Source organism: Lampetra planeri, unplaced genomic scaffold, assembly GCF_965212315.1.
Source record: "Lampetra planeri unplaced genomic scaffold, kcLamPlan1.2.h2 scaffold_854, whole genome shotgun sequence".
In the NCBI taxonomy this organism is placed as follows: domain Eukaryota; kingdom Metazoa; phylum Chordata; class Hyperoartia; order Petromyzontiformes; family Petromyzontidae; genus Lampetra; species Lampetra planeri.
In genome coordinates this window covers 1-13,335 of record NW_027615676.1, presented here as the reverse complement: position 1 = coordinate 13,335, position 13,335 = coordinate 1, and the positions used below count along the sequence as shown (strand labels likewise).

General features: G+C 46.7%; 1 protein-coding gene across 1 annotated transcript; it reads right to left on the bottom strand.

The window, feature by feature from the left end:
- Positions 1–383: 383 nt before the first annotated feature.
- LOC144742098 (potassium voltage-gated channel subfamily V member 2-like) lies at positions 384–8,307 on the bottom strand. The gene is given in 20 exon segments (XM_078624595.1): positions 384–641; positions 643–663; positions 2,007–2,048; positions 2,050–2,133; positions 2,220–2,336; positions 2,552–2,680; positions 2,683–2,739; positions 2,741–2,794; positions 3,039–3,062; positions 3,390–3,464; positions 3,466–3,573; positions 4,496–4,570; positions 4,572–4,668; positions 4,803–4,891; positions 4,893–4,940; positions 4,942–4,983; positions 5,348–5,431; positions 5,433–5,480; positions 5,787–5,831; positions 8,209–8,307. Coding segments are annotated over 20 exon segments (1,596 nt in total).
- Positions 8,308–13,335: the final 5,028 nt, after the last annotated feature.

Genomic DNA, 13,335 nt, shown 5'->3' with positions numbered 1-13,335 from the left:
CAAATAGGGAAATAAGAGAAACAAACGTCTCAGAATGAATAATTAACAATCAATAAACGGTTGAAGACGCTGCTTGTTTAAAATGTGATTTATTTCTGTCCTGAGTCCTGATCCTCTGAATCCTGGATCATATGACTGCTGTGTAATAACATAACGAGTTTAAAATACTGTGATACCTTGTCTGGGCTGAGTTCTACTGGTCACAAAGAGACAAAGACTGAAGAGACTGAGACTGAAAGTAAAATGTCATCTGATGTCATCTGATGTCCCATTTGAAGTGAAGAAGGGGCAGACAGCTCAACGATGGCTGTGTCAGAACAGTCCCTGGTTAATGCACAGTATTGTTTTTGAAGAGGATTCATGAGTCCTGACCAGCAGCTGCTTCACTGAAGCTGGCAAATCCTCGGCTGAACGGCGTCCTCACAGCACTCTGCAAACTTCTTGGCCGCCCTCCTGGCAAAGTGAATGTTACCACGAGCCCTGGTCTCTGCCGTGTACTCCTGGGACTTGAGCTTGGTGTAGTAGTCGGAGAACTTGTTGTAGAGAATGGAAATGGGCATCCCGTTGAGGATGATGCCGAACGAAATGCAGGCAAAGGCGAAGATGCGACCGAGGTTAGTCTGTGGAACGATGTCCCCGTTATCCCACCGTGGAAATACTCACCTGGGAATTGAACGAGGTGAAAACAACAGTTTACAATTTCACTTTAAACAATGTGGATGATGATGGTGATGATGATGATGATGATGATGGTGATGATGATGATGATGATGGTGATGATGATGATGATGATGATGATGGTGATGGTGATGATGGTGATGATGGTGATGATGATGACGATGATGATGATGGTGATGATGATGACGACGATGATGATGACGACGATGATGATGACGACGATGATGATCGACGACGATGATGATGGTGATGGTGATGATGGTGATGATGATGACAATGATGATGATGGTGATGATGATGACGACGATGATGATGACGACGATGATGATGACGATGATGATGATGGTGATGATGATGACGATGATGATGATGATGATGATGATGGTGATGATGATGATGATGATGATGATGGTGGATGATGATGACGACGATGATGATGACGATGATGATGATGGTGATGATGATGACGATGATGATGATGGTGATGATGATGATGATGATGATGATGATGATGATGATGATGATGGTGATGATGATGACGATGATGATGATGATGATGTTGATGATTATTGTCATTATTATTATTGTTGTTTTTCACTATTATCATTATTACTATTTATACGCCTTCACTTTGGAACCAGTTTGTGTGTAAATATCTGATATGGTGGATTTGTCTGTTTGTTTTTCACGTCCCTTGCTATGAACCAGTGTTTTTTGAGTCCTGAATCCTGAAAGTTCATCATCATCATCATCATCATTGTAGTGTTAATAACATAATTCAGACAGCACCTTTAACATTCAAAGGATCGTGCCTCTGAACACGTTTTAAAAATACACTGTATATATATTTATTATAACAAAAATACTTTTTGCTCATCAGCCATAATCTACACACACAATAGTTCAGTCATTAAGGGATTAATTCTTCACTAGACGGTGATCTCTCTTCCTCTCTGTGTCTGTTCTTTCTTTTTCTTGTGTTTCTTATTATTTTAAAGCGTGTTTATACAGTATGTGTGGCATTTGAAGAGCAGGATCACAAAGTCGATGCATGAAAATAAGGGAAAAACCCGCACACTCCCATACAAATATGTAATTCTATGGTATATGCAGTATTACATAAATAACTTGACTGTCATGACATTTCCAGCTTCTTCCTCAGACTCGTCCTCTGTGCTGATTCTTTTTTCTTATTGTCATTTGGAGTCCGTCAATAAATATATATCTTTAAAACTTGTTCTCGATTCCTCTGTGCGTCGTGATGCGACCCGTTGAATCTAAAAGATGCGGCCCTATAATCGTCCCGCAGAGCGTGGGGGTCGACTCACTGTGGCCCACCACCACGCCTGGGGCATCGAAGTGAAGTTGGTGTTTGTAAAAGTCGTGCTCCACGGTGAACACCATCGCTGAAAACACCAGGATCCCCATGCCGATGAAGAGCAGCAAACAGCCCACCTGAGCACACACACACACACACACACACACATGTCACTCCGCAGCACTTCCACAGGCTACTTGTTCCAGAAGTTTGGAAGTGGGACCTGCTGGTAGCACTGTCTCAGCGTGAAGCCAAACGCTCTGAGTCCCGTCGAGTGACGAGCCAGTTTCAAAATCCTGAAGATTCGCATCAGACGCATGATCCTCAGAACCTGACCGAGCTGTGGAGAGAGGAAACGTCGTGATAAATTAAGTTACTAGAGTTCAGAAATGTAAACATGAGGTTTCAGCAGTGAAGAGAAACTTGAAACTGTTGACGTGGAACACTGAAACTCACTGAAAGTCACTGTAGACGGAAGACGGAAACATTCTCCGTTCTAAAGAATCAAGCACTGAAACTTTTTTTTGTCATCGCCATCTTTTCCATCAGCTTCACCTTTCCAACACGAGCCACTGTCTCGATGTCCCCTGAGTGCAGGTGGACGTCCTCGTCCTCAAAGAGCTCCAGGATCATCTGCAGGTAGTGAGGCAGAATGGCGACCAGGTCGACAGTGTTCAGAACGCCTTGCGTCCGAAGCATCTCAGGTCGGGGGTGGAGAGCAGGCGGAGGAGGTACTCCAGGGATGAAGAAGGTGATGCAGAGCGTCTCGACATGTTCCCCGTAGAACCTGCTGCTCTGCTGGAGGGACGCAGTCTGCCAAAGACATGGACGTCACTCAAAACTAAGTCAATGTCTTTTTAGGAACTATTTCACATGGTTGTCACTTAGTATAATGTGTATAATTTATATCGCGTCATAATTTTATACATTTTATTTGTATTATGAGAACTAACAGTGGAAATCCACTGTTCTGATGATTCTTTTGTTTTTGGATTGTCCAGTACCTCTTGTAACTTCCTCAATCCTCAATTTCCTTCCTAACTCATCCTGACGTTGACAAATATGACTGTTGGGTTTCTGTCAAATGAAGTCTGAGTGGACTTCACAGGACTCTCAGGTGTCCTCTGATCCATTCACAGCAGGTGCAGACTCACATGAGTTCACCATCAGAACGTGGGTTTTGATTGACAAAGTTCTATGAAGTTAAAAGTAAAGATCAGTTCAACACTGGTTCAGTACATGACATGAACCTCCTTTGGTTCTTGTCACACACACACACACGCACGCACGCACGCACGCACGCACGCACGCACGCACACACGCAACCACGCACGCACGCACACGCACACGCGCACGCACACACACACACACACACACACACACCTTATATTGCAAACTCCTCCACTGTGTTGAGTGTCATGGTAACCAGCGAAACCAGCACGAAAACAGAGGATGCAACCGCCATCATGCTTTGCAGTGATGGAAGAAAATGGCTTCTCCATGAGGTTCCAGATCCTCCTGCGGGTCGACCCGAAGGCCATGGCGTCATACAACTCCTCGTTCTCCTCCAGGTCCACCTGCAGCACACAGCCCAGAAACACTTGAAACACTTGAAAACACTACATTTCATTTGATAAATAAGTAAAATGAGGGCATTTCTGGACATGTATGCATGTGGTCCAACACAGGAGACAACAACAACAACAACAACAACAACAACAACAACTAAACCGAGACCAGACACGTAATCACTGCTGATTGGAATTATTAAAACCAACACACACACACACACACACACACACACACACACACACACACACACACACACACACACACACACAAAAAGGATTAAATGTTACAGACTCCATCAGCATGGGACCTGTGGGAGGCAAACATCTGTCCACATCTGTGCCAAGAAGCTTATTGCTGCCTCCATCTGGGAAGGCAGTGCAGCAGAATATAGGTCAGACAAACTCACCGTCAGCCGGCAGATTACGACAAAAACACCGTAAAAACACTGTTAAACTGCTGCAGCATCAGAGGGTGATGACACACTCTTGCCACAGGAGGCTGGACACGTACCTACACCGGGAGACGCCAGGATCCACTGCCCCCATGGAAAGTCTGACAACAGGTCTGAGGACTTCACCCTCGCCCACCCACCATCCACCCCGACACGTTGGCCACGGTGTCTCCTCTCCGTTTGTATCACACCAAGTCACAACAACAGATTTCTTCATGACGTGTGTCCTCTGAGCCCCCGTCCCTCTGGACGATGGTCGAGTGCTGATGCCTCCATCACGGATGCAGAAAGTCGTTGGCCTCCTCCTTCCAAATAACCCCCAAAACCCTACATGCCTGCACGCTTGACTGCTAACGTCAGCAGGGGGGCTCCACTGACTGCAAACATTTGATTCATTTCCCTCAAAAGAGCCCAACAGATACACACACAGGCCACATTGGACTGTCTGTTGCATTGGATGGAGGGAACAAAAGTACCTCTGCCATCAGATGCTTCTGGATTTTCAGCTGCTCATTCAGCTCGTCCTGCCTCTCTTCAAAGGAAATACGGCAACCACCGCTGGCTGTGTTTGATCCGGACACCCCAGTAGTTGATCTCCTCCAAGAAGTTACGCGGACACAGCTCATCTTTGATCCACAGAACTCCGGTCCTGAGTGAGAGGACACACACACAGAAGAAGAAGAAGAAGATCCAGATCTTTACGCTGGAGAAAACCCAGGGGACAGGCAACGTCTTCGGTTCAGTTTTCTGTAGCAAAAGTGTCTCTGTTGTCGTTGACTTCACCTGTAAAAATTGAAGATGTTGTGAAAGATCTTCGGGTCACGGTCAAAGAAGAACTCGTTGCTTTGAACCACGTAGTCGTCGTACAGGTCCTAGCTTCCTGCTGTGGTCCGTGTACACGGCCAACCGGCCGTTGCGGGTGTTGTGGATACCTGGCTGCCAACCTGCAGGGCAGCCGGTACACCTTGGAAACGTAAGCACACTTATTCAAAGAGTCTTCATCCATGGATCTTACATTACATACATACGTCTACTTTACTAAGGATCATCCCATAAGTGACTGCGAGTTATTTATAGAACAAAATCCTTGGCAAGATGTAGATTCACGTTATTTTGGGGGAAGTATTTGGTCCTGATTGTGGCTCTGAATGAATTGTCATGACGTCACTGGAGGATCGTAGCAGCTAGTCAGCCTGTTTACTGACACGTCTCATTGGACGCAGCTGAAAACGTTCATTCATGAAATGGAACAATTCGATTTCCAGAGTAACTTTCTGGGTTCTGGTTGTCAACACACGTCAAATATTCTATACGTATGGGAGAATTACCGTTCCTCCAACGTTGAGGTTGAGGTGTTTGGTGGAAGAGAGCATCAGGCGACAGGGAGATACTTCCAGTCCATCTTCAGCCCCCCTCGTCCTCATACTCAGCATAGATATCGTAGATGTCCCTGCCCAAGTCCTTCGCCGAAAAAACAAAGATTGGATTTGGATGAATGCACTATGTGAAGCTTCCACCCCCCAGGAAGGAGACAATGTTAACAAAGTCAGTAGGAAGGGGGGTCAGTAATCACAAAGACACTGTGAAGATACAATCTGAATGATCCAACTTTTAAAAGGTGTTTTTAAGTCAGGTCAGAGGGTCATGAACACTCATCCTCATCCTACCAGAGACATCTGACTGTTGTTCTCAACCACTAAATCATCAGCGACGAGGAGCCCGCAGGACGACCCTGAAGGTCTGACACATGGTTTTGATTCGTCTGACCTGCATGGAGTTCCAGGGCTTCACAAATATTCTTGGTGAGCTCCACTAAGTCCACCGGCTCTTTCACAGCCTGGGTCCAACTACCGGGCTTGTAGCTGGGGAACAAACTCCTGCTTCGGGCTCTGAGTCGGGCCAACATGCTTCCCTCGGGATGAGTGCAAATCTAAAATCAATGAAAAATTCAGACAGAAATCCGAGAGTTCCCAGATCCCAGAGGTTTAAGGTAGAAACGGGTCTGACTGCGATGACCTGGGTGCTTAAAGAATTTAAGTAGTATTATCCGCTTTCAGTCTTGATATCTCTCCTCCCACATACGCTGACATCGTCAGCTTCACCAGTGGCTGTGCGATGATGTTATGGTGTTATTGATGACCGTGTTCCATCTTGACATAGACAGGACATCGAGATCAACAGAAGCTGAAAACAGGCTGTTGACGGTCGTAAACCACAAACACGTCGTTATTCTCTCTGTTTCATACATTCTATCATATTTTTACGTGGACCATGAGGACAGGCTGAGGAAGAATAAAAAAAAGCCAGGAACTTGGTTTAACCTCACACTGAAGTATTTAAGTTCCCAGTGTTGGGAAATGGTTTGGAAACTGGTTACAAAGATGTTACCCTGGTGTCATCACATCAGCCCATTTATCAGTTACATTGGAATACTTTTTCAGGACTTGTCCGTATTTTGAATCCACACTGACTACGACTGTATGTTTCTAAGTTCAAGTGTGGTATCAGACGAGGGGTGATGAGAGTGAGTTATGTTTTTGTGCTGACAGAATGTGTGATCTGGGTGAAATCAGAGTGTTCTGAGTGTTCTAGGTCTGGAATGACCCCCAGTGTCCAAACACACGTCACAAAACACAGGACACGGACCTGAAATAGTCATGGATTAGCTTTTTAATTCAGAAACCATCATTTACAAATGAGCTTTTCACTGATAGAGCCTTTAAGTTTTGACAGTGCCCCCCCCACCCACCCCTGACTGTACAGGACTAGAAAAGGTTCACAGCAACAGCACAAACATACAAAATAGTCTTAACAAATCAGTTGCATTTTTCTTCTCCATTTCTGTTAAATACATGTGAATTATGATCCCGTACGACGCGCCGACCATAGAAAAAATGATTTCAAGTCAAATGTACAATCGTATTTACACAAGAACGTTTGATCAAAGTGCATCGAAGAGTCCTGATTGACCGTCAGTCATTGTGGGTCAAATGTACAGATGCTGACAACATGCTTGGCTGTTTAAATAAGAAGAAGAAGAATTCAATAATAACCAGAGTGAGGACACGGACAACCATGGGGGGGGTGTGAAGAAAAGACAAACATGGACACTAGGTCTTCCACAATCATGACGTACATCTGATTGTTAGGTCAGAGAAGGCAAGAGTTCAGGGTTGGACACCTTACTCTGGGATGGCACGTGGAGAAATGAGCCTCACTCAGTCCAAGAATGTGTTTGAACCTTAAAAAAACTAACTTTGGATCCCATGAGAATGTCGGTAGGACACATGACATAGTAATATTCACATAATAAATAACATCTCCTCCGGTTTCCTCACCACAGATAATGACATAATGCACTTCAGAACGCATGTGGTCATGCTGCAAGGCTGGCTGCTGTTGCCATGGGAACACCGTCACCGTGGGAGAGGGAAACACCATGCAACGCTCCAGGTCACCGTTTTAAAAAAGCACCGAGACCATCAAGACAAATCGTCTTCGGTGCTGACTATAGAAATCTGGAGAGAAAGAAAGAAAGAGCATCGTTCAGTCCATGTCCACGTTATTGTCCAATACACTGTGTGTGTGTGTGTGTGTGTGTGAGAGATACACGGCACAGATGAAACGAGTCGTCTCAACACACAGCAGTGAAATTCTTCAGGTAGAACAAAGTACAAATTAAACTTGTAGTAAGTGTTATATAAATAATGTGATACATTAAGAACTAAACTGGATAAATCGACTAAATATGAAAAATGAATTAAATGGACTATGAAACGTCAAACAGTTTGTACACAGATGTGACTTGTCCTGTCTATTGGCCTTTCATCGGATTAGTCTGAGTAGTTTTCTCCTCCTTGTATAATACCGTGCAGCTGTGTTCACCCTCGGGGGGGGGGTCACCAGACACTAATGAGTCATCAGAATCAGCTCACGACACCAGAACCAGCACATGGAGCTCTGGACAAATGGATCCATGGTCAAAGGCTGCACTTTGGTGCTGACGCCAAGAATTTGACAACACGGCAGCCAGATGTTTTCCAGATGTTTTGCAGATGTGCAGGTAGAAGTGACATGTTCATGTTGTTTTGTGACCTGTCAATCTGTGTTCCTCCTGTCAGAGATGGCGTGAGCTGCACTGGGTCAACAGACGTTCTGAGGCTGTAGTACTGCAGGGTGTTGTACGTACTGCAGGGTAGGTGTGTCCCACGTTGGCACCGTGCCGCGTGATGTCAATGTTCAGGTCTTCTTCTGTGGTCTTCAGGTACACCGGGTTGTCAAAGTTCATGCTCTTCTGGTTCTTCAGCTGCCAGTTTTCTCCACATCAGGTAGCCTCCGGCCCCCGCCAGCGCCAGCAAGACTGAAGACACACAGACGTGAGGCCAGCGCCCCACGAGCAGCAGAAGGTACTGGGACGAGAGGGACACGTTCACTTACAGACGGGGAGTATCGCCCAGGCAGCGGCAGAACCTCTGGCTGTTGAGTTCAGCTGGACCGACGTGCTCACGTTGGATTCTGAGAGACAAAGACAACAAGAGTGTCAGCAACAGTCGTGGGGGATCGCAGAGATAACTCATGGGACCTGGTTGAAGTTGATTTTAACGACTGGTTTCTACTGGTGGGGGGCTGGGATTGACTTCCACCATCCTATGGAACGTTCCAGGGCTTTAACCCACTGATTTGAATGCGCCAAGGGGACTCATGGGACGGAAACATGCTGATGTCATCGGTGCCACAGACTGCACACGCACACATCAGGGCTGCATCTGGTGACGACTGACATCTGTCCTTAGTGATAATAACAACACAATAACACCCATAGACACTCAGAGATGGTTGACAAATGACGGGACCTGTCACCGATCTCCTGTTGGAACGTCCCCGTTCCTAAAACCAAACACAGGTCGGACCCGTACAGGGACGTCATGGCTTCGGTCCAGATGTTCTACTGGTTTACAGCCTTTGTATCATCTTGGAATTGACATTTTCACCAGTATTTTTATGATTGTGATGATTTCTTCATCCCACACAGCACGTGAAGAGTGAACCGAGAGTGACGGCACATTATTAGTATAGTCTATTAGTAGAGTCTGGGTCTTAAGACTGTTGTATTGTTAATCTTCCCTGATGTTTATGTCATCTGTGTATTGTGTACACAACACAACAGAACATGAATTTAAATGATCATTTCCAACAGTGTGTTCTTCAATGAAGTCAAGTGCTACGGCTAGCAGGAGTCGTTGTTAGTAGCTAAGAAAAGATGGGAGACATGAGAATATTGATCAATGCGGAGATGCACTTATATTCTACAAACAGCTTACACACCCCGGGGACAGACCCCCCCGTGACTGGGGGAGGGTGATGAGACGAGTAAAAAGGAGCACCTACCGGATCTAAATACAGACAGGACATTCAGCCATCAGCTTCAGTCTCCTGTGATTAAACTGGGGGTCCACAGATACCAACGCCCCGATACTTAAGGCATTGTGTGTGAGCAGTAGGGGGCACTGTCAGGCAGACACACAGACTAAGGTCTGTGCGCGGTCAAGTCAAGGTACAAGCCACAGGTGTTACAAAAGTCCCACAAACTCAACCAGTCCCAGAGAAGAGGGATGTGATGATTTCAGAGGGTGAAAACCAGCAAAGTGTCATGTCGGTCCCTGACCTTCTGGGTCTGTCATATCACCAGACACCATCTGGGTCTGTCGTCTGAAACCTCGGACGACACCTGCTCAAGTTTGTGTTGTGATTGGAGGTGAAACGGTCAATCAGAGTCTCACAGTTCCATTCCAGTCTACCTCAGCTCACCACATCAGGTCTCTGTCTGTCCCCACGACAGGTGTACAGTCTAGACCACTTACATTACATTCGAACTACAAATTAACTCATGTGTGGGGTACTGTAGTAATACTGCTATTCAATCTGTCCTCATACTGCAGTTATCTGACCGTCAAACATGCACACTGATCCCCAGTGCGGCTCATGAGAGATCACTGCAGATGTTAGGTAGAAAATGAATGATGACCTCCCCCACATGTTGTCTCAGCACCTGACATGAGCAAAGTCTCCATCTGCAAACGGGTACACAAATCTGTCCAAGTGAACAACACTAAGAGGAATTAAGAGGAATGTCTAAACACAAACAATCACAAAAAAAGGTTTGACAAACTGCAGGACACATGGTTGGGTGCTTTGTATCAGAGAAGTATTACAGTTTGTCATTTCCTCCCAAAGTGACCGTTATGCAGTGCTGCCATCTAGTGGGCATTTAGAATACCCCCCAAATCAGTAAATGTAGGGGTGTGATATTGTATGCACAGGTTAGATTAAATGCACATGATTGAAGGAAATCTGTATTTTCCAAATTGTTTTTGAAGCGACACAGGGGTCAGACACAGGGGTCAGACACAGGGGACGTTCAAAAAACTGCACTTAATTGTGGCTAGTCATGAAAGTATACAAACACGTAGTTTAGCTCAAGAAGTTGATCTTCTTGCTGCTGATACTAGTCATGTATGATTGTCAGTAAGTGTTTGATTGGGGGCGGAGCCTCAGGGCAGCTGTGGCTGCAGATGTTGTTTACCACCTTCAGGTCTGAATGTGGAGTGAATGGATAACAGATCCTCTGTGAAGACTCTTTGACAAAATGGGTCCATCTTATGTACGCAGAACCCAGACGGAGACTGACAATGAACCAACACACCAACACACCTGCAGGCTGCCACAGCACCACAACACCACAACACAATGTTCAAGAATGGGAAAACACGTCACCGTCTGTGAAACGTTCAGATCAGTCTGAGCAGGACCGACACTGAACAACAGTGTACTTCGTTACAAATGAATTAGTACAACTTACACTGCTCAAAAAATAAAGGGAACAGCTAAACAAGACAATGTAACTCCAAGTCCATCACAGAAGCAATGGACTTCCCGTCCCAGTCAGGAAGTACCACTGACAATCAGTTTCACCTGCCTGCTGTGCAGATGGAACAGACAACAGGTGGAAATGAGGAGGGAATGGACAGCTTCCTAGAGAGGAGTAAGGTTCTGAAGGTGGTGACCACAGACCAGTCCTGTTCTCATCCTTCTGGCTGGTTGGATTTTGTCAGAGCTGTCACCCCTAGAAGGACCATGAGACATGTCTACAGCCCACTGAAGATCAGGACCTGCTGTTCATCAGGAAGGAACATCAACGTGAGCCGTGACATGAAGGTTTGCTGTGTCTACATAGTGTCCAGATGATAGAGGAGATACCAGGAGATGTGGAGGGGGCTGTAGGAGGGGCACCCTGCCTGCCATTAGGAGCCTGGATGGGGTCCTCAGACCCACTGTGTACAGTAGAGGTGGGGAGCTGCTGACTTTGACTGGGGATATTGTCGGGTGGTGGAAAGAATACTTCAAGGATCTCCTCAATCCCACTGCCGTGCCTTCTGTAGCAGAGGCTAGGGGTTTGATTCATTCATCAGGCTGAAGTCAGGAGTAGTTGAGAAGCACCTTGGTGGCAAATCATCGGGGGTGGACGAGATTCTGCCCCGAGTACCTCCAGTCCCCGGATGTTGTCAGGCTGTCATGGCTGACACGTCTCTGCAGCATCGCATGGCTGACAGGAACAGTGCCTCTGGACTGGCAGACTGGGGGTGGTGGTCCCTCTTTCCAAAATAGGGGACCGGAGGATGTGCTCCAACTACCGAGGGGCTCGCACTCCTCAGCCCCCCTGGGAAAGTCTGTTACAGGGTACTGGAGAGGAGAATTCAACTGATAGTCGAACCTCGGATCCCGGAGGAACAATGATGGGTTTTTGTCTTGGGCGGAAACACCTGGACCAACTCTACACCCCTCACCAGGGTGCTTGAGGGGTCATGGGCGTTTGCCCAACCAGTCCACATGTGTTTTGTGGACTTGGAGAAGGCATTCTTTTGTGTCCCTCATGGCATCCTGTGGGAGGGTACTCCTAGAGTATGGGAGCGGGGGGGTCCTTTGCTAAGGGCTGTACGGTCTCTATACGTCAGGAGTAGGAGCGTCGCATTGGTTTCTATTGCCGGCAGTAAGTCGGACCTGTTCCCGGTGCAGGTTGGTCTCCTGCAGGGCTGCCTTTTGTCACCGGTTTCTGCTCATTATTTTCATGGACCGAATTTCTAGGGGCAGCCAGAGACCAGAGGGGATCCGGTTCGGGAGCCACTGGATTTCATCTGGGCTTTTTGCGGATGATGTTGTCCTTTTAGCTCCTTCGAGCCAGGGACCGTCAGCGTTTATTGGGGCAGTTCGTGGCTGGGATGAGAATCAGCACCGGTCACTGTACCCATTGTACCCGTCTGTCATGGTGAAGAAGGTTTACCAGTCGATTTACCGGTCAATCTACATTCCTACCCTCACCTGTGGTCATGAACTTTGGATTGTGACCGAATATCAAGATCTCAGACACAAGCGGCCGAAATGAGTTTCCTCCGTAGGGTGGGCGGGGCGCTCCCTTAGAGATAGGCTGAGGAGCTTTGTCACCCGGATGGAGCTCTGGAGCAGATCCGCTGGTCCTCCACATGGAGAGGAGCCACATGAGGTGGCTTGGGCACCTGTATCGGCTGACCCCTGGACCCCCCCAGGGACGTATTCCAGGCATGTCCCCACCCGGAGGAGACCCTGGGAAGACCCAGGATACGCTGGAGTGACTATGTCACTGGCCTGGGAACACCTTGGGGTCCTCCTGGAACGGCTGGAGGAGGTGTCCTGGGGAGAGGGACGTCTGGGCATCCCTTCTCAGGCAAGCTGCCCCCAGCCTGAGAAGATGGATGGATGGGTGGCATTTTTATGTTTTTTTTTTGTTCAACGCATTCCATTATGTAGTGAATAACGATTTTGGTTCAATCTGGAATATTTAATTCATTGAGATCTAGCATGAGTTATATCAGTGGTCCCTTTATTTTGTCAGCAGTGCAATTTTTTAACGAAAAAAAGCCCCAAAAACAACAGCTGAGTTGAGTCATAGCCTTTCCTTTAAGTTGCTCTCTATTTGAGGAGTAACAAAAAGCTGTGGACGTAAGACACTTAAGAGCTGTTAAATACAACCAGCAAGGGACTGACAGGTATTTAGTGGTGCTTATTTGATTTACAGCAGAGCTTTGATAGTTTGGACAAAGGGGAAACAATGTCTTGGGTAAATGCACTGAAACGGTGCCTTAGAGTCTGTGTGTCTCATTCTGCAGTCTGCTGCCTTAGAAGCTGTGGTAGGAATCACTCTCAGGGGGTTTCAGGTTCAGGTCTTCAGTGAATAGCTCTGCCTATTACTTTCCCTCACTAACAAGATTAGAGTCGGCCAATG